Genomic DNA, 19233 nt, shown 5'->3' with positions numbered 1-19233 from the left:
GAACTATCCCAGGACTAATCAGGGATTTAATGAGGTCTAAGTCAGAAACTAAGTGGAACTAAACCAGGACTAGGCCAGGACTGAACCAGGACTAAACCAGGACTAAACATGAACCTAAAAAACTACTGTAACTCAGTCCCAAACTAGGTCTAAAACAGGACTAAAATAGGACTGAACCAGGATTAAATCAGGTCTAAACCAGGACTGAACTTCCCCTAACCATGGTCCAAACCAGGGCTAAATGGAACTGGACCAAAACTAGGACTAAACTTGGTCAGAACCCAGACTGAACCAGGACTAACCCAGGTCTAAACCAAGGACTAAACCGGAACTGAACCACATCCAAACCAGGGGGAAACCCCCCCCCCCCCCCCCAAAAAAAAACCCAGGTATAATTCAGTCTCAAACCAGGACTAAACCAAGACTAAAGTAGGACTAAACCAGATCCAACCCAAGTCCAAACCAAGACTAAACCAAATGTCTAAAGAAGAACTAAACCATCTAAACCAGGACTGAACCAGACCAGAGACACGGACTAAACTAAAACTAAAACTACTAATCCGGGACTTAACAAGGTCTAAACCAGGACCTGAGTGGAACTGGACCAGGTCTCGGCCAGAACCAAACCAGGACTTGAGTAAAAGACAGGCACGTGGTTGATTTATTGAACCATTTTAACAAAAACATGCAACTTTTACAAAACTGTAAATGTACAAACGTCCCTTTTTTCCCACAGCGACACAGCGAGTCCAGACTGTGCCACAGAAAACATCTTTAACCTCATTTTGACTGCTCAGGGCCTCCTGCGCCCTCTGCTGGCAACAACCGGGATTATGAGCACAGAAATCAGGGCAATATATTCATTTATGAACCAAACATTTAATATTTGCTTTTACGTTTAAATGTTGATGTTTTAAAGAAGACACACTGTGATTTTGTTCTATTGTTAAAATCTGTGACTTTGTGGATCAATCAGTTATAAATGTGACGTTTTAAATCTAAATATTGATCTAAACTAGGGTGACCAAACGTCCGTTTTTCCCCGGACATGTCTGTATGTCCTGTCCGGGGCGTCCGGGTTTTTTTTTTTTATAAAGTGATGCAAATGTCTGGGTTTTCGGTATCGTTCATTAAACTGAGCGTCTCTCGTCTGTGACTCAGAAGGAGCGAGACACAAACAGTGGGTCTGAAACACACTGAAGCACAAATGTGCATTTAACAACGACTTGGACAAGAAATTCTCTGTTTTCCGTCCCGGTCGGGACAAGTGTGAGTCCATGTGCACAGGCTGAGGTGAGAGTTCAGTGTCCCTCGTTTATCGTGGGGGTTATGTTCTAAAAATAACCTGCGACAGGTGAAATCCACAAAGTATCAACTTTATATTTTACAATGATTCTATCTGTGCTGAGGTTTTACAGACTTAAAACAAACTTTATACACTTTTCTCCGACAGGATCGACAGGTGCAACACTTTTTACTTCCTTCTTAAAACTTGTTGCTGTTGTCGTCCTTTTGTTATTTTCCTCCTTTATGTAACGAACTGAAGATTCATTTATTCTGTAATGGAGCCGACAGAGCAGAGTCCAGGACAGGACCGCACCCGCCAGGACAGGACCGCACCTGCCCGTTAACCTGAGATTATACCAAACTTTTGCGCTGCCTACGCCACGGACTGAACCAGACTAAACCAGGACTAACCAGGACTAAAGGAGAACTAGACTGAACCAGACTAAACCAGACTAAACCAGGACTAAACCAGGACTAAACAGGACTAAACAGAAAGGACCGTTGGAGGGCTTGGAGGTGACCACAGGAGAAAGGAGCGGCTCAGCTCTGCACCTCACGGAGGTAAACGCAGCAATTGCCGATCGCGGTTTGCGAACAAACTGCTCGACGTTTTCTCCCTTAAGTCCAAGATTAGTCCTGGTTTAGACCTGGTTTAGTCCTGACCCACCTGTGTGTAATTACCCCCCCCCACAAAAAGGTGTCCGGGTTTTCACAAACGGAAATATGGTCACCTTATCTAAAACGACTTCAGAAAAGAAACAAATGCGCCGACTGGAGAAGGAAGCGCGTACGATCATGAGTCGGTTTCACTTGGAAGAAACCGTGTGACCTCGCAGCGTCAGGATTCGTTCGCAGCTCACACGCAGCGCAGAGCGGGAGAAGTGCAGAGAACAAACTGTGCGTGAAGCGTCCGCAGCGCTCGGCTTCGCTGGGACTACGGCGGGAAACGAGGAAAAAAACGCCGCGTTTACCGTGTCTAAAAAATGTCGGTGGCGGACGGCGCGGAGAAAAATAAATGATGGCGTCTGCTGAAAGACACGACAACACCCCCAATCACGGCGAGGAGACGCTTGACAAACGCCGCGTGTCCCGGGCGTCGCTTTGGAGACGCGGGTAAAACGTTTGCACTCGTACGTCGGCGCGATTTGTGAAACGTTTTCTTCTTCCTGACAGAAAATAATTGAGACGCACTGATTTATGGAGAATTGTCGTGTGGGAACATGGGGGACGTAGGCTTGTGGGCGGAGCCTCGTACATGCTCGTACTCAGTGTTGGGGAGTAACAGATTACAAGTACCGGAGTTATGTAATCAGAGTACAAATGATGAGTAACTGTATTCAGTTACAGTTACTGTTTCAGTGAGTAGTAATTGGATTACAGTTACTTTGTTGAAATAAATGGATTAGACAGAGGGATTTAACTGTTTACACAGGACACAGGACTAAACCAGGACTAAACCAGGTCTAAAACCAGGTCTAAACCAGGTCTAAACCAGGTCTAAACCAGGTCTAAAGATCTAAAAGGTAAAACAGGTAAACTAGATCAATAGATTAAACCAGGTCTAAAACCGGTCTAAACAGGTCTAAACTAAAACCAGTCTAAACCAGGTAAACAGGTAAACCAGTCTAAACCAGGTCTAAACCAGGTCTAAACCAGGTCTAAACCAGGTCTAAACAGGTTAAGGTCTAAAGGTCTAATTAAACAGGTCTAAACCAGGTTAAAAACCAGGTTAAAGGTCTAAACTACAGGACAGGTTAAACTACAGGTTACTAAACAGGTCTAAAACCAGGACTAAACCAGGTCTAAAACAGCTAAACCAGGACTTTACCAGAACCAGGTCTAAAACAGGACTAAAACAGGTTTAAACCAGAAAATAGGACCAGGACTAAACTCTATCTACCAGGTCTAAAACCAGTTACATCTAAACCAGTCAAAACAGTTTCTAAGGTCTTTAACCTCTAAGTATTCTAAACCAGGTTATAATAAGAAAAGGTGAGTAAACAGGTCTAAAACAGGATTGAACAGGACTAAATCCTGCTGTGTGGACCGTGTCTCGTCGTCTCTCAATAATATTTTTAATTTGGTTCAGTAAAGTCTGGACTTTTTATTTTCTTTTATTGGACAAAACGATTTCCTCGTCTTTGTTTCTCTACGGCAAATCAAGTAATCCAAAGTATTCAGATTACATTACTCACTTTAAGTAATTTAATCGATTATGTTACAAACTACTTTTTGGTGTATGTAATCTGTAATCTGTAGGGGATTACATTTTAAAAGTCACCTTCCCAACACTGCTCGTACTTTTAAGCGTGAGTAGGGCTTGAATAGGGCCCAGGAAAGATCCCTAGATGACTCAAACATGCATGGACGACTCTAAAACCTTGTTGTTTTAGAACACGAGGATCAGTGAGAAGAAAAACTAGTAGAACATGATTCAAATCTCTGAAAAGTCCAGTTTGCACAGTGTGTCTTCGTTAAAAAATTCAGTTTCAAATCATTTGGTGTAAATAAAAAAAAAAAAAAGAAAAGTCAGTGGTTACAGTTTAAGGCAGCAGCTTTTTTCACAGATTTTTTTTTTTTACACAGGAATTGAACCTTCAAACTACAAAAATAAATAATAAAATCTCTGTGCTTTGGTCCTTCGTCTTGTGATTGGTCAGATCTGGGGGCGTGTCACAAAAGGAGCCGCCTGATTGGTCCAAAATGTGACGCGGTAGTGGTTTAAATCCTGATTGGTTGAAAAAAGTGGGCGTGTCTTGAGAACAGGGCTGTGATTGGTTGATGGTCTTCAAAAACGGAGCCTGGGATTGGTCCAGAGAAGCGCTGGAGACATTTCATCGGTCAGAAAGAAAACGTCTGTCCGTAGCAGCTCTGCGATTGGTTCGTCAGCGGGCGTGTCCCTAAAGCAGCTCTGTGATTGGTCCGCGGGTGGGCGTGTCCCTAAAGCCGCCCTCTCATTGGTCAGACCATGTCGCTGGGTCCAAACAGACTCTGGTCCAGCGACGTCTGCTGAGTCCAGTCGACGAGCGACGCCTTGAAAAGTCCACAACATCTGAGCTGGAAGAACGAGGCCAAGTTTCTGACCACGCCCAGACTGAGGACAGAGAACAGGGTCAGACCAGGACCAGACCAGGACCAGACCAGGACTAGACCAGGACCAGGACCAGACCAGGACCAGACCAGGACTAGAACAGGACTAAAACGAGACTAGAACAGGACTAAGCCAAGACTAAAACGAGACTAGAACAGGACTAAAAAGGACTAAAAAGGACTAAAGCAGGACTAGAACAGGACTAAACCAGGTCCAAACCAGGTCCAAACCATGTCTGAACCAGGTGTGAACCAGGACTAAACCAGGACTAAAGCAGGTGTAAACCAGGTCTAAACCAGAACTAAACCATGTCTAAACTAGGACTAAAACCAGGACTAAACCAGGACTAAACCAGGACTAAACCAAGGACTAAACCAAGGACTAAACCAGAACTAAACCATGTCCAAACTAGGACTAAACCAGGTCTAAACCATGTGTAAACCAAGACTAAAGCAGGCGACTAAACCAGGACTAAACCAGGTCTAAACCTAGGACTAAACCAAGGACTAAACCAGGTCTAAACCAGAACTAAACCATGTCTAAACTAGGACTAAAACCAGGACTAAAACCAGGACTAAACCAGGACTAAACCAGGACTAAACCAAGGACTAAACCAGGTCTAAACCATGTGTAAACCAAGACTAAACCAGGACTAAACCAGGTCTAAACCAGGACTAAACCTGGTCTTACTCACTTGTACGGGTTCTGTCTCAGGGACATGTTTTGTCGTAGTTTTCCGAGACTCTTGATTTCAGACGTCGTCAAACCCAAAAACGAGATCTGCACAAACACAGAGACAAGACACCAGAAATATAAATATAAAGAAATATAAAGAAACTGACTTTAAATCAGGTTTTAATGGTGGAACTTTCACTGCAAAATGTTTCTGTTCAAACATGATTCACTCTGAACCAGTGTCACATGGTAAAAAAACCCTCTTACATCAAGTCTCCTTCAGTATATTTCAGTTTTATGTCACCCGCACTGACCACCAGGGGGCAGTGACTCATAGAACCAGAGTTGGACTGGTGACTGCACAGACCTGGTAGAGCTGCACGAGCAGAGTGACGCAGCTCCAGCAGCTGTGGTACACAGACAGCAGCAAGATGGACGACACCCACGGAGACGAGAAGACACACCCAGAGATCAGAGCCCACGGCCGGGCTTCAGACGGCAGAGAGGAGCAGTGGGACCTCCAGACTGGAACACAACACACACACACATGAACACATGAACACACGAACACACACACATGAACACATGAACACACTCACACACATGAACACACACACACACATGAACACACACACACATGAACACATGAACACACACACACACACATGAACACACACACACACATGAACACACACACACACACACACACATGAACACACACACACACACACACATGAACACACACACACACACACATGAACACATGAACACACACATGAACACACACACACACATGAACACACACACACACATGAACACATGAACACACACACATGAACACATGAACACACACACATGAACACACACACACACACACACACACACACACATGAACACATGAACACATGACACACACACACATGAACACATGAACACACACACACACACAACACACAACACACACACACACACACACATGAACACACACACACACACACACACACACACACATGAACACACACACACATGAAACACACACACACACACATGAACACATGAACACACACACACACACACATGACACACACACATGAACACACACACACACACACACATGAACACATGAACACACACACACATGAACACACACACACACACACACACACACATGAACACACACACACACATGAACACATGAACACACACACACACACATGAACACATGAACACATGAACACACACACACACACACACACACATGAACACATGAACACACACACACACACACACATGACATGAACACACACCACACACACACACATGAACACACACACACACACACACACACACAACACATGAACACACACGAACACACACACACACATACATGAACACACACACACGAACACACACACACACACACACACATGAACACACACACACACACACATGAACACATGAACACACACACACACACACACATGAACACACACACATGAACACACACACACACACACACATGAACACACACACACACAACACACATGAACACACACACACAACACATGAACACACACAACACACACACATGAACACACACACACACACACACACACATGAACACATGAACACACACACACACACACACACAACACACACACACACACACACACACACACACACACACACACACACACACATGAACACATGAACACACACACACACACACACACACACACACACACACATGAACACACACACACACACACATGAACACACACACACACACACATGAACACATGAACACACACACACGAACACACACACACACACACACACACAACACACACACACACATGAACACACACACACACACACATGAACACACACACACACACATGAACACACACACACACACACATGAACACACACACACATGAACACACACACACACACACATGAACACATGAACACACACACACACACACACACATGAACACACACACACACACACACATGAACACATGAACACACACACACACACACACACACACACACATGAACACATGAACACACACACACACACACGAACACATGAACACACACACACACACATGAACACACACACACACACACACACACACACATGAACACACACATGAACACACACACACGAACACACACACACACATGAACACACACACACATGAACACACACACACACACGAACACACACACACACACACACACAACACACACAAACACACACACATGAACACACACACACACATGAACACACACACACACACACACATGAACACACACACACACACACACACACACACACACACACACACACACACACACACACACACACACACACACACACAACACACACACACACACACACACACATGAACACACACATACACACACACACACAACACACACGAACACACACACACACACACACACACACACACATGAACACACACACACACACACACACACATGAACACACACACACAACACACACACACACACACACACACACACATGAACACAACACACACACACACACTGAACACACACACATGAACACACATGAACACACACACACACGAACACACACGAACACACACACACACACACACATGAACACACAACACACAGAACACACACACATGAACACACACACACACACACATGAACACACACACACACACACACACACACACACACACACACACACACACACACACACACATGAACACACACACACGAACACACACACACACACACACACACACACACACACACACACACACACACACACACACATGAACACACAACACACAACACACACACACACACACACACACACACGAACACACACACACACACACACACACACACACACACACACACACACACACACACACACACACACACACACACACACGAACACACACACACAAACACACACACACAAACACACACACACACACACACACACGAACACACACACACACACACACACACACACACACAACACACACACACACACACACACACACATGAACACACACACACGAACACACACACACACACACACACACACACATGAACACACAACACACACACACACACACACACACACACACAACACACACACACACTGAACACACACACACACACACACACACACACACACACACACACACACACACACACACACACACACACACACACACACACACACACACAGGGGTATGGATTATTGATTGTTTATAAAATGTGCAAATAAACTGTGACTTCAAACATGATTTTAGCATCTTTTCTTCCTGGTATTTTTGTCTGGATGTCATTAATCATTAAACCCTCATGCTCTCCTCGGGGTCACATTTTTTTTTACCTTCGAGCTCTCTTGGGGCGGGTCAATCAGGCAAGAAAATTAATTGATTGATCCGCCCCAAGAAAGCGGGAAGGAAAAAAAGATTTTCTTCGGGTCTATGTGACCCTGAGGAGAGCGTGAGGGTGAAGCTCAAGGAATAAACAACTGCGCCCTCTGCTGGAGTGTTTTATGTTCACTAATTCCTCTGGTTTTCTACAGCAGTACATGTGTGTTTCTCGTGTGTGTGGGTTTATCCTCCTGCCCTGATGAGTCCCTGTCCACTGGTCTGTTGTGTTTTCTGCTCCCTCCTTTCACTATCATCCTTCAGCGAGCCTCAGGTGTGGACTGTGCACATGTTCACATCACGAGGCGAGTGTCACGTTCTGCTCAGGTTCATGTCGAGTTTAAACTCACAGAGCACGGCGCCGTAGAACATCCAGACTCCCATCAGAGACATGGAGAGGAGGAAGAGGACGAAGAGGTGATGGTTCCTCGCTCCTGGAACAACAACCACACAAAATACTTCAGACTCAGAGTCCGACTGCCACTAGAATTATGTCTTTAAATCAATTTTCAGCTCACAAGACACGTTTAAAAGCAAATGTTGGTCCAGATGGAGTGATGGTTGTGTTGAGTGAGTGTATTTTTGTTTTTATTTATTTATTTGTGTATATTTTAGTTTATTTTTGTGTATATTTTAGTATATTTTTTGTGTATATTTTTGTGAATATTTGTGTATATTTTTGTGTATATTTTTGTGTATATTTTTGTGTATATTTGTGTATATTTTTGTGAATATTTGTGTATATTTTTGTGTATATTTTAGTATATTTTTGTGTATATTTTGTGTATATTTTAGTATATTTTTGTGTATATTTGTGCATATTTTTGTGTATATTTTAGTATATTTTTGTGTATATTTTAGTATATTTTTGTGTATATTTGTGTATATTTTAGTGTATATTTTAGTATATTTTTGTGTATATTTGTGCATATTTTAGTGTATATTTTAGTATATTTTTGTGTATATTTTAGTATATTTTTTGTGAATATTTGTGTACATTTTTGTGTATATTTTTGTGAATATTTGTGTACATTTTTGTGAATATTTGTGTATATTTTAGTATATTTTTGTGTATTTTTATGTTACCGATGCAGTTGTTGGTCCAGATGGAGTGATGCTTGTGTTATGTGAGTGTATTTTTGTGTGTATTTGTGTTTATTTGTGTATATATTTGTGTGTTACCGATGCAGTTGTTGGTCCAGATGGAGTGATGCTTGTGTTATGTGAGTGTATTTGTATATATTTGTATATATTTGTGTATTTTTGTGTGTATTTTTATGTTACCGATGCAGTTGTTGGTCCAGATGGAGTGATGCTTGTGTTATGTGAGTGTATTTGTATATATTTGTATATATTTGTGTATTTTTGTGTGTATTTTTATGTTACCGATGCAGTTGTTGTCCAGATGGAGTGATGCTTGTGTTATGTGAGTGTATTTTTGTGTGTATTTGTGTTTATTTGTGTATATATTTGTGTGTTACCGATGCAGTTGTTGGTCCAGATGGAGTGATGGTCGTGTTTTGTGAGTGTATTTGTATATATTTGTGTATTTTTGTGTGTATTTGTGTATATATTTGTGTGTTACCGATGCAGTTGTTGGTCCAGATGGAGTGATGGTCGTGTTTTGCGACACACGAGTCACAGATGAAGCAGTGATACGTCCTCACAGGTTTCTTTATCTGAAACACAAACACAAACTCAGGCTCTTTTTCACTGACAAAATTTCAAAACTTTTCCATGACTTTTTCTTGACCTAAAGTGAATTTTCCATGACTTTATGACTTTCTAAATGTGTAGAATTCATCAGACTTTTGGGGTTAAATATAAAATGTGAACTCTTTCCACTCACCTTATGGTTTGAGATGATAGTTTTTGAACATTCTAAATCCAGTCAGTGGATTTATTGTCGTCTCATTTAAAACAAAAGGTGCAGATGTTCAGAAATAATCAGAATAGCCTGACAGAACATGGCTTTTCCAGGATTTCCATGACCGTGGGAACTTTTATTCTTTTACTACTGCCTTTATTTACTGATTTTATAATTTTTATTCATTGATTTTATTATTATTCTTGTACCTATTGATTCTATTATTTGGAAACTGTCTTGTTTATAAAATGTGCTGTACAAATAAAGTTGGATTGGATTGGAAGTTCTTAAATCTACGGCTGTATTTTGTCACTGAAGTCCTAAACAAAAGCAAAAATACGTTTTGTGTAACACTCACCATACAGGAGGTACAGAACACTCTGGGGTCCAAACAGCCGGCTTCAGCCAAAACCAACACGTTCTGAAACACCACAGAGAGAAATCCCAGGTCAGAATAAAGTGCGAGGAGACGTTATCACTAATGTTCCACAGTAACGACATCATTTTGGTCTATCGTCATGGAGACAAACCTGTAAACACACTAAGTCTACGTTCAGACTGCAGGGCTTAACGCTCAATTCCGATTTTTTTGTGAAATCCGATGTTTTTTCGAGGTCGTTCACATTTCCAGTTAAATGTGACTTGTATGTGACTCCAGTGTGAACATTACGTTACAAACTACTTGTTGGGGTGTGTAATCTGTAATCTGTAGGGGATTACATTTTAAAAGTAAACTTCCCAACACTGTGTATAAGTGACAAAATATAAATTAAAACAAACAAAATTGAATTCATAGTACTTTTTTTTAAAGGCTTCTACAGTGTTTATAGAGGTTTTTTTTTTCATCACTCAGGTTGTTCCATACACTATCTCCTCAAACAGAAATACAATCACTTTTTTATTAGTTCTTATCTTTATTTTTAATTTTTTTAAAGGTGCTTGTTCTTCTGAGGTTCTATTAATTCTCTCTCTGGTCAAATAACTCGTGTAGATTTATTTTATTTGTACTTTTAACATGTTGTAATGTAAGAGACGTCCACCCACAGCTCTCTGTTCATCTGTTCACGATCTTATCTTTAAATATTTATTCATTTCAGCACAAACCGCGCAGAGATAAAACCGCACGGGAAGGAGGGACGCTCACAGTGAGGTTGGCGGACGCTGCTGTGCACAGAGAACACTCCAGAGCTGAAAGTCTGCTCTAGATTTAGTGTTTTTAGTTTGAGGGAAGAACTCGTGTGTCCCAGTTTTGAGTCTGTGTCCCCTGTCCCAGCAGATTTACACAAAACCAGCGATTTGTCCCAGTTTTTTTTTTTTTTTTTTTTTTTTAAGAAATGTCCCAGGTGTCCCTATTTTTGACCAATTTAATTCCTGCCAACAATAACGAGAGACATAAATTGGTATTGGTTGAGGTAAAGTACAGAAAATGTGCTTAAAAACGACCAAAACACAAAGAAAATGTGACTAAACTGACTCACGTGTTCGTCATGAATGGGCCAAGTTTCTTTAATTACACACTGGTTCACAATTTTATTATTATTGTGTTTTTTATTTTATTTTAATTAATGTAAGCGTTATATTTTATTTTTATGTATTTATTATAATTATAATTATTTTAAAAATAACAAAAACAACAACTATTATTATTATGATGATTTTATTATTATTATTATTAGTAGTAGTATTATTATTTTATTATTGATTATTATTATTTTATTATTGATTCATTTTTTTTTTTTTTTTATTAAATTCTTAGCTTTATGCATTTTTTTATTTTTTTTTTAATAGTTTATTTTTGGCTTTATTTTTATTTTATTGTTTCTTTTATTATTTTATTTTATTTTACTTTTATCGTATTAATTTGTCTGTGCAGCACTTCGGAAACTGTTAGGTTTATAAAATGTGCTGTTTCAATAAATTAAAAATATAAATAAAATTTATAAAAAAAAATACTTGGAAAAATACAACTTCAGGTTTGTTTGTGACGAGGAAACATTAGAACAGAGATCAGAGAATAGTATAATACGGGCGCTTTGTTTAATTCAGATTTAAGAAGTTAATAATTTTTGTTTTTTATTTAAATTAAAAATAAAAGTGTCACCATTTTCTTCTGCTCCTCGGTGGCTCTGATCACTCCGGGATCCGTCCTGCAGCAGCGAAAGTAAAAATACAAAAGACACGTGAAGTTTAGAGTGAACAGGATCTGGACCAGCGCCCCGGGACTCTGTGAAGGACACGGTTAAGGAAAAAAAAAAGAGCCAGATGCCCTCCCAGCCTCTTAACCTAAACCTAAACTGACCCAGCTCACAGTCAGAATACCTGTTTTTTGTATTCTGATTGTGAACGGAGTCAGAATACAAAAACAGTGAGTTATTTGTGCAGAGAAACACAAATCTATTACAGAAATGTTTTTTAACTGATGAACTCTTTCTTTTACAAAAAATTATAATATTATGAACAACCTGAAACTTTAAGAACTAGAAAAGCAGTCAGAGAGCGCAGACTCCGCCAAGGACCACAGTCCCCCTCATATTAACTGTGTTTTCCATAAATATTTGTCTCGTATCTTTCAGTTTGGAATATGAAAGAGGATCCCATTGTCCATCCCTGAGTCAAATTTCATGGGGTTTGGTCAATAATTAACCGAGATATTGAGAAACTAAATTTTTGGCCCCATTTACCACAATGTTAACTAAAATTTCAAAGTGATCCAGAATCCAGGATTTCTTCCGGATCAGCCCCAAAATGAAATCAGTTCTTCCTTTTCACATTTCCAACAAATCCTGAAAATTTCATCAAAATCGATGCATAACTTTTTGAGTTATGTTGCTAACAGACAAACAAACAAACAAACAAACAAACAAACGCCGGCAAAAACATAACCTCCTTGGCGGAGGTAAAAATACAATTTCAACACAAAGTTTGAACATGAACTTGTCTGTAAACAGGAATAAGTAAATTTTTGTTGTAAAATCCTGCACTCGGCTCCACTTTTCTCATGTTGGACATTTTTCTGATGAGGGTGTCACGGTCAACAGTCAAAACGATCGTCCTTTAAGAGCGTTTGGAAAGAGACAAGTCTTCATTTGTGCTGCTCTGGTGGGAGGGGCCACGTACAGAGACGCTGGAGACGCTGCTGTGATAAACACCACAGAAAATTAACAAGATTTTAATACAAAATATAATTCAAATATTTGAGTAGAAAATCAGCTGAGGGCCAGATTAAAGGTCTTGGAGGGCCGGATCTGGGCCCCGGGCCGTATGTTTGACACCCCTGGTTTAGAGGAAGGAAACTCGTTTATGTGACACATTTGACATTTTCACTGTTTTGAGGATTAAAATGTTTGTGTTTTATATGAACTTTGGTGGTTTAACAAAGACTTTTAGTGTCAGCCATGATTCAGACTTTATTTTTATTGAACCGTATCAAATCGAAAGCTCACTGTATCCAGGTGTGTATCATATCAGCAACTTCACTAGATGAGTGTCCACATTAAGGATGGGCATGATTAGTCGATTATTCGATAATTGATCATTAAGAATTTCATCGATTACGTTCATTTTCATCGACAAACTGAATGTATGTTTGTGTGTGTCGTGACCAAACAGGTGTGTACATGTGTCTCTGCATCAGAAGGAGCGAGACACAAACAGTGGGTCAGTCTGTAACGAACCGAAGCACAAATGTGGATTTAACCAGGATTTGTAGAAGAAATTCCACACTTTCCGTTGCGTTGGGACAAGTGTGAGTCCATGTGCACAGTGGATAAAGCAGCACATATGTTTCTGTGTCCAGTGGGAAAAAGTTTTTCCAGGTGAGAGTCGCTCAATGTGGATGACGAGGCCCCGCCCCCCTCCCCCCGTACGCTGTCCTGGTTTTGACAAACACAAATCTGGTCACACTGACCTGTATTCACCTGAGTCATGTCTTTTAATCCAACACAAGTTGAACCACATCAGCGACACAAGAGCTGGAGTTTTATCTTCACTTAGTTTATGTAAATTAGTGATGTGGTTTTAAGTTTTGTTTCTGTGAGATTTGAACAAAACTGAATTAAACACATTATAATGTCAAACAGCTGATGTGGATCTAGAGTCGTTATGTTTATATGTCGTAAAGTTGAATTTATTTATGCAGATTAGTGCAGATAGTAATAATAATGATGATCATTTTAATATAAAAACGTTAATGATTAATCGATAATCGATCGTTAATTCTTCCGACGATCGATTAAGAAAATTTCATCGAATGCCCCTCCCTAGTCCACACAGACTTGCTGTATAAACTGAACACCCTGACATCGCGGTCTGAACACAGCTTAAAACATTATAATGAGTGTGACTGAGGTTTAGATAAATAAATAAATAAATAAAATAAAAGGATATCAGGGAGGAACCAGAGGAACCACGTGACCAGCATCCAGAACACAGAGGCCACGAGCGCAGAGGAGGGGAGCACCGTCTGGAACTCCGGGCTGCGCGTGTGTCTGAGGAAAACCACAGCTCTCGTCAGTCTTTAATTATTACTTTTGTATAAACACGAACACGACAGAGCTGCGACTAATGAGTATTTTAGTAGTCGATGTTTTAAAGAGGGGGAATTACGCAAAAATCAACCTTCTGGATTTTTCTCCCACGTTCTGGAGAAGTTTCAGAGTCGTCCGTGCATGTTTGAGCCATCTAGTGATCTCTCCTGGGCCCTATTCAGACCCTATTTACAGTTAGATGTAAGATTCTGTACGAGGCTCCGCCCACAAGCCTACGTCCCCCATGCTCCAACACGAGAATTCTCCATAAATACACAAAAACATGACACAAAACTAATGTGCAGGAGTTTCATTTTGAGTTCTGGAGTGACTTTTGTTTTGGTTTTCGGTGAATATATCATTTTAAAAACAATAAAAGTCAACATGGTGATCTAAATATATTACGTGCTGTTCTTTAATACATGTACAGCAAAATAAAAATTTAAAAAAGGTTTGAAAAAGGTTTCTAGACAGAGAATATTTATAAATGTAGTGTTACTGATGAAAATGAGAAAATGTTGATTATTTTTTGACTTTTTGATTTAATAATGTCACTGTCTTTAGTTCAGATACCGATTACGATAAAAAAAAATACAACTACATTTACTTTTTTCACGTTGAGTGGATTAACTGGCTCTATTCACGCTTACGTCACAAAACCGAAGACGTTTGGAAACATGTGGAGGATGACTTTGTTTGGGTTCTGTTGGCGATAGAAACTCTGACAAAATCTGGGAAAACTGAGAAAATGGCCCAGTTTTCTTCATCTAGATGTTGTTCTGTTGTTTCTTTTTTCCTTTTAGAAAATTGCCTGTTAATTCGTGTATTATAATTTGTTAAAAAAATAAATAAAAAAAGACGTCACTGTAGCGTTCTGTTTTTGTAGCATCCACGTTTTTAATCACACGCCCAGTGTCGGGAAATTCACCGGAAGTCGTCATCCGCGTGTTTCCAAACGTCTTCTCTAATCGTTGCTGCTCTGTGATAAAATGTTTTTAGTGACTCTTCTCTCACCGTGACACGAGGTTACAGACTCCGATGACACAGGCCAACAGAATCCCCTTCAGGAGCCACGACTCGGAGTCCAGATCCAAAATGGCACCGATGCTTCCGAAGAGAGCGGAGCAAACCACGAACTGCACGAACGCCTGAAGAAGAGGGAAACAGAAACACGATAAAAAACACTGGACCTCCTCAAGTGCACCAAAACATGAAACACAACCACAACATCCATCTATTTTCTTCCCGGGGTCGGGTTACGGGGGCATCAGTCTAAGCAGGGACTTCCTTCACCCCAGACACTTCCTCCATCTACTCCGGGGGGACCCTGAGGTGTTTCCAGGCCAGTCCAGAGACATAGTCCCTGCAGAGTGTCCTGGGACGTGAACACCTCCCGAAGGAGATGCTCAGGAGACGTCAGAACAGACGCCCTCCCCTCAGACGCTCCTCTCCACGTGGAGGAGCAGCGGCTCTACTCCGAGCTCCTCCCCTCAGACGCTCCTCTCCACGTGGAGGAGCAGCGGCTCTACTCCGAGCTCCTCACTCTGTCTCTAAGGGAGACGCCCAGCAACCCCGAACAGACCAACATTTTTACGACACAGGTGGAGACGCACTAGTCGACTCTACGACGGCTTTAAAACAGTAGAACTGACACTTTTACAGCTGATTTCATCAACATTCCCTGGGGGTGATGCTAACTGTAGGCACTGCTCTGTCTGAGGCCAAAATGACAAGCCTGACAGCAGCAGTTACAGAGAGAGAGGCAACGTTTTTTCAATAGAAAGGTGAATTGAACGATGCTGTCAATGTGTGCCGATGTTTGCTAGCACTCATGCCTCACAGCAAGAAGGTTCTGGGTTCGATCCCTGTGTCGCTCGGGTCTTTCTGTGTGGAGTTTGCATGTTTCTCCCCGTGTCTGGATGAGTTTCCTCCGGTTTCCTCCATCAACCCAAAACCTGCTCCAGGTCCATGAACAGTTGAGAGTCAAGGACACTTAAACACAATCAATTCAATCATTGTGTCCTTGGGCAAGACACTTCACCACATTGCCTCGTATGAAAGTGGTGTGTGTGTGAGTGATGGTGGTGGTTGGAGGGACCGACGGCATGGCAGCCGCGCTTCTGTCAGTGTGCCCCAGGGCAGCTGTGGCTACAATATATAGAGTGAATGAATGAATGCTGAATGAACAATGCTGAATAACGCTGTGCAAAGTGTCTTTGGGGACAGAAAATGTCTGTGTTAAGTCTTTATATAAATAAAGACTTACTTGTTTACTCTGTCCAGTTGTATACAGTCTATTGTGTGTAACTTGTGTGTGTGTGTTTGTGTGTGTACCTTGTGTGTGTGTGTGTGTGTGTGTGTGTGTGTGTGTGTGTACCTTGTGTGTGTGTGTGTGTGTGTGTGTGTGTGTACCTTGTGTGTGTGTGCGAGGCGGAGGCAGCGGGAGCTGGAGTGCGCCCTCTCCTGTTTGACGAGGTTTAACATGTGGATGAGCAGAGGACTGTGCACCTGATGAGCCAAGTCCAGAGGAGTGTGACCCTGAAACAACAAACACACAAAATATTCTAGAGGAGTGTGACCCTGAAACAACAAACACACAAAATATTCTAGAGGAGTGTGACCCTGAAACAACAAACACACAAAATATTCTAGACGAGTGTGACCCTGAAACAACAAACACACAAAATATTCCAGAGGAGTGTGACCCTGAAACAACAAACACACAAAATATTCTAGAGGAGTGTGACCCTGAAACAACAAACACACAAAATATTCTAGACGAGTGTGACCCTGAAACAACAAACACACAAAATATTCTAGAGGAGTGTGACCCTGAAACAACAAACACACAAAATATTCTAGACGAGTGTGACCCTGAAACAACAAACACACAAAACAAAAGACATGTGTAATCACACTCCGGCATACGCTAATATAAACAAAAAATAATTGTATACATCTATATATAAAATATTTTGGTTAAAAGTTACGTAATAAAGGATTTAAATACCATAATTTCCGGACTATTGAGCGCACCTGAATATAAGCCGCACCAACAAAATTTTAACAAAATGTTTTAAATTGTACATATATAGTCCACACTTGTCTATAAGCGGCAGGTGTTCACGTCTTCAAGAACGTTTTCAAGTTGAGGTCTTCTGCTTTTATAGCCTCTGAAAGTTTTTGTCGTCTTTTTGCGTTGAGTCAGTTCTTCACGCTGCCGTCACCATCGTCTCACCAGCGACTCACTGACGTCGAGCTCACGTGCAGCAGCAGCAGCAGCAGCTCTGTTTCCTTCTTCAACAGCCACGTCCAACACCTTTAACTTAAAAGCTTCATCATCTTCATTTCTTCGTGTGTTCTTCCATGAGGAGGGCGTGTGTATGAAGCGCAAAATAACTGTTCAAAAACACAATCAAACAGCATCTTCCTCGAGTCTCTGCTCTGTCTGTATCATGTCGGTGTTTTGAAGGATTTCAGCAGATTTCAGACTCTCTCGGGGGCGGGGACAGGTGTATGGATCAGGTTTGAGTTTGTGTAAATGACGAAAAGAAACGTCTCAAACTTTAGTAGCCGCACATCAGACGTTTAAGACGTATCCCCCTCACTAATGTTCAGTTAGCATCAGCACTTATTTTATCACACAAAGATAAACTGTTTTAAAGCTGACAACAGCGCAACCTAACACTGTAACTCCATGTGAACGGCGCAGACAGTGGCACTTTCTGCACTCAAAAAACCCCCCAAAACCTGCAGCGTTCAAGGTGTGAGAGAAAAATAGAGGCTTATAGTCCAGAAATTACGGTAGCTAAAAAGCCTATAACACTACACCTCTCTTCTCTCTTTCTTTTCTCCCCCTCTTCTTTTCTCTCCCCCTCTTCCCCTCCCCCTCATTCATCCTCCCCTCCTCCTCTTCCTCACGTTGCTGTTCTGTGCGTCCACACTGGCTCCCGCCTCCAGCAGGATGTGGGCGGCGTCCACGTTTCCGGCCAACACGGCGCAGTGCAGCGGCGTGTTCCTGTTGGAGGCGTCCACGGCCGTCACGCTCGCCTCGTGACGGACCAGGAAGTGGGTCGGCTCGGGCCTGGAACACGAGAGGCGGTTTCATCAGGAATTAAGTGTTTACGTGGATTTTTTTAAAGAGGAATTCATTTTTATTCAGAATTAAAGCTCTGATGTAAACGTGGCTTTTTAACACACAACAGGGACCATCTAATAAAGGAAAAAGTGAAAGTTTATCTATTGTTTGGAGTCATTTTAGTCCGAGTTTTGTCCTAAGTTTAAGTATCTAGAAAAAAATGACCAGATCTAAAGGTTTTTAAGTCATGA

The 19233-nt window shown here is 41.4% G+C and overlaps 1 protein-coding gene across 1 annotated transcript in view; it reads right to left on the bottom strand.

Moving 5' to 3' along the window:
• Positions 1 to 3291: 3291 nt before the first annotated feature.
• Positions 3292 to 19233, bottom strand: part of zdhhc13 (zinc finger DHHC-type palmitoyltransferase 13) — a 32318-nt gene continuing 16376 nt past the window's right edge. Inside the window, exons 7-17 of the mRNA XM_055154883.1 lie at positions 18826 to 18988; positions 17317 to 17442; positions 15919 to 16052; positions 14765 to 14865; positions 12480 to 12604; positions 10737 to 10799; positions 10097 to 10190; positions 8862 to 8945; positions 5421 to 5578; positions 5073 to 5158; positions 3292 to 4381 (exon numbers count right to left, since the gene is read on the bottom strand). Of these exons, the coding sequence (XP_055010858.1) occupies positions 4249 to 4381; positions 5073 to 5158; positions 5421 to 5578; positions 8862 to 8945; positions 10097 to 10190; positions 10737 to 10799; positions 12480 to 12604; positions 14765 to 14865; positions 15919 to 16052; positions 17317 to 17442; positions 18826 to 18988 (1267 nt within the window). The 3' untranslated portion in view covers positions 3292 to 4248. The remainder of the gene's footprint in view (positions 4382 to 5072; positions 5159 to 5420; positions 5579 to 8861; positions 8946 to 10096; positions 10191 to 10736; positions 10800 to 12479; positions 12605 to 14764; positions 14866 to 15918; positions 16053 to 17316; positions 17443 to 18825; positions 18989 to 19233) is intronic.

Source organism: Boleophthalmus pectinirostris, unplaced genomic scaffold, assembly GCF_026225935.1.
Source record: "Boleophthalmus pectinirostris isolate CB_2022bp ecotype Guang Dong unplaced genomic scaffold, ASM2622593v1 HiC_scaffold_19, whole genome shotgun sequence".
NCBI lineage: Eukaryota > Metazoa > Chordata > Actinopteri > Gobiiformes > Gobiidae > Boleophthalmus > Boleophthalmus pectinirostris.
Note: the sequence above shows the minus strand (reverse complement) of the source record. Positions and strands in the feature narration are given on the sequence as shown.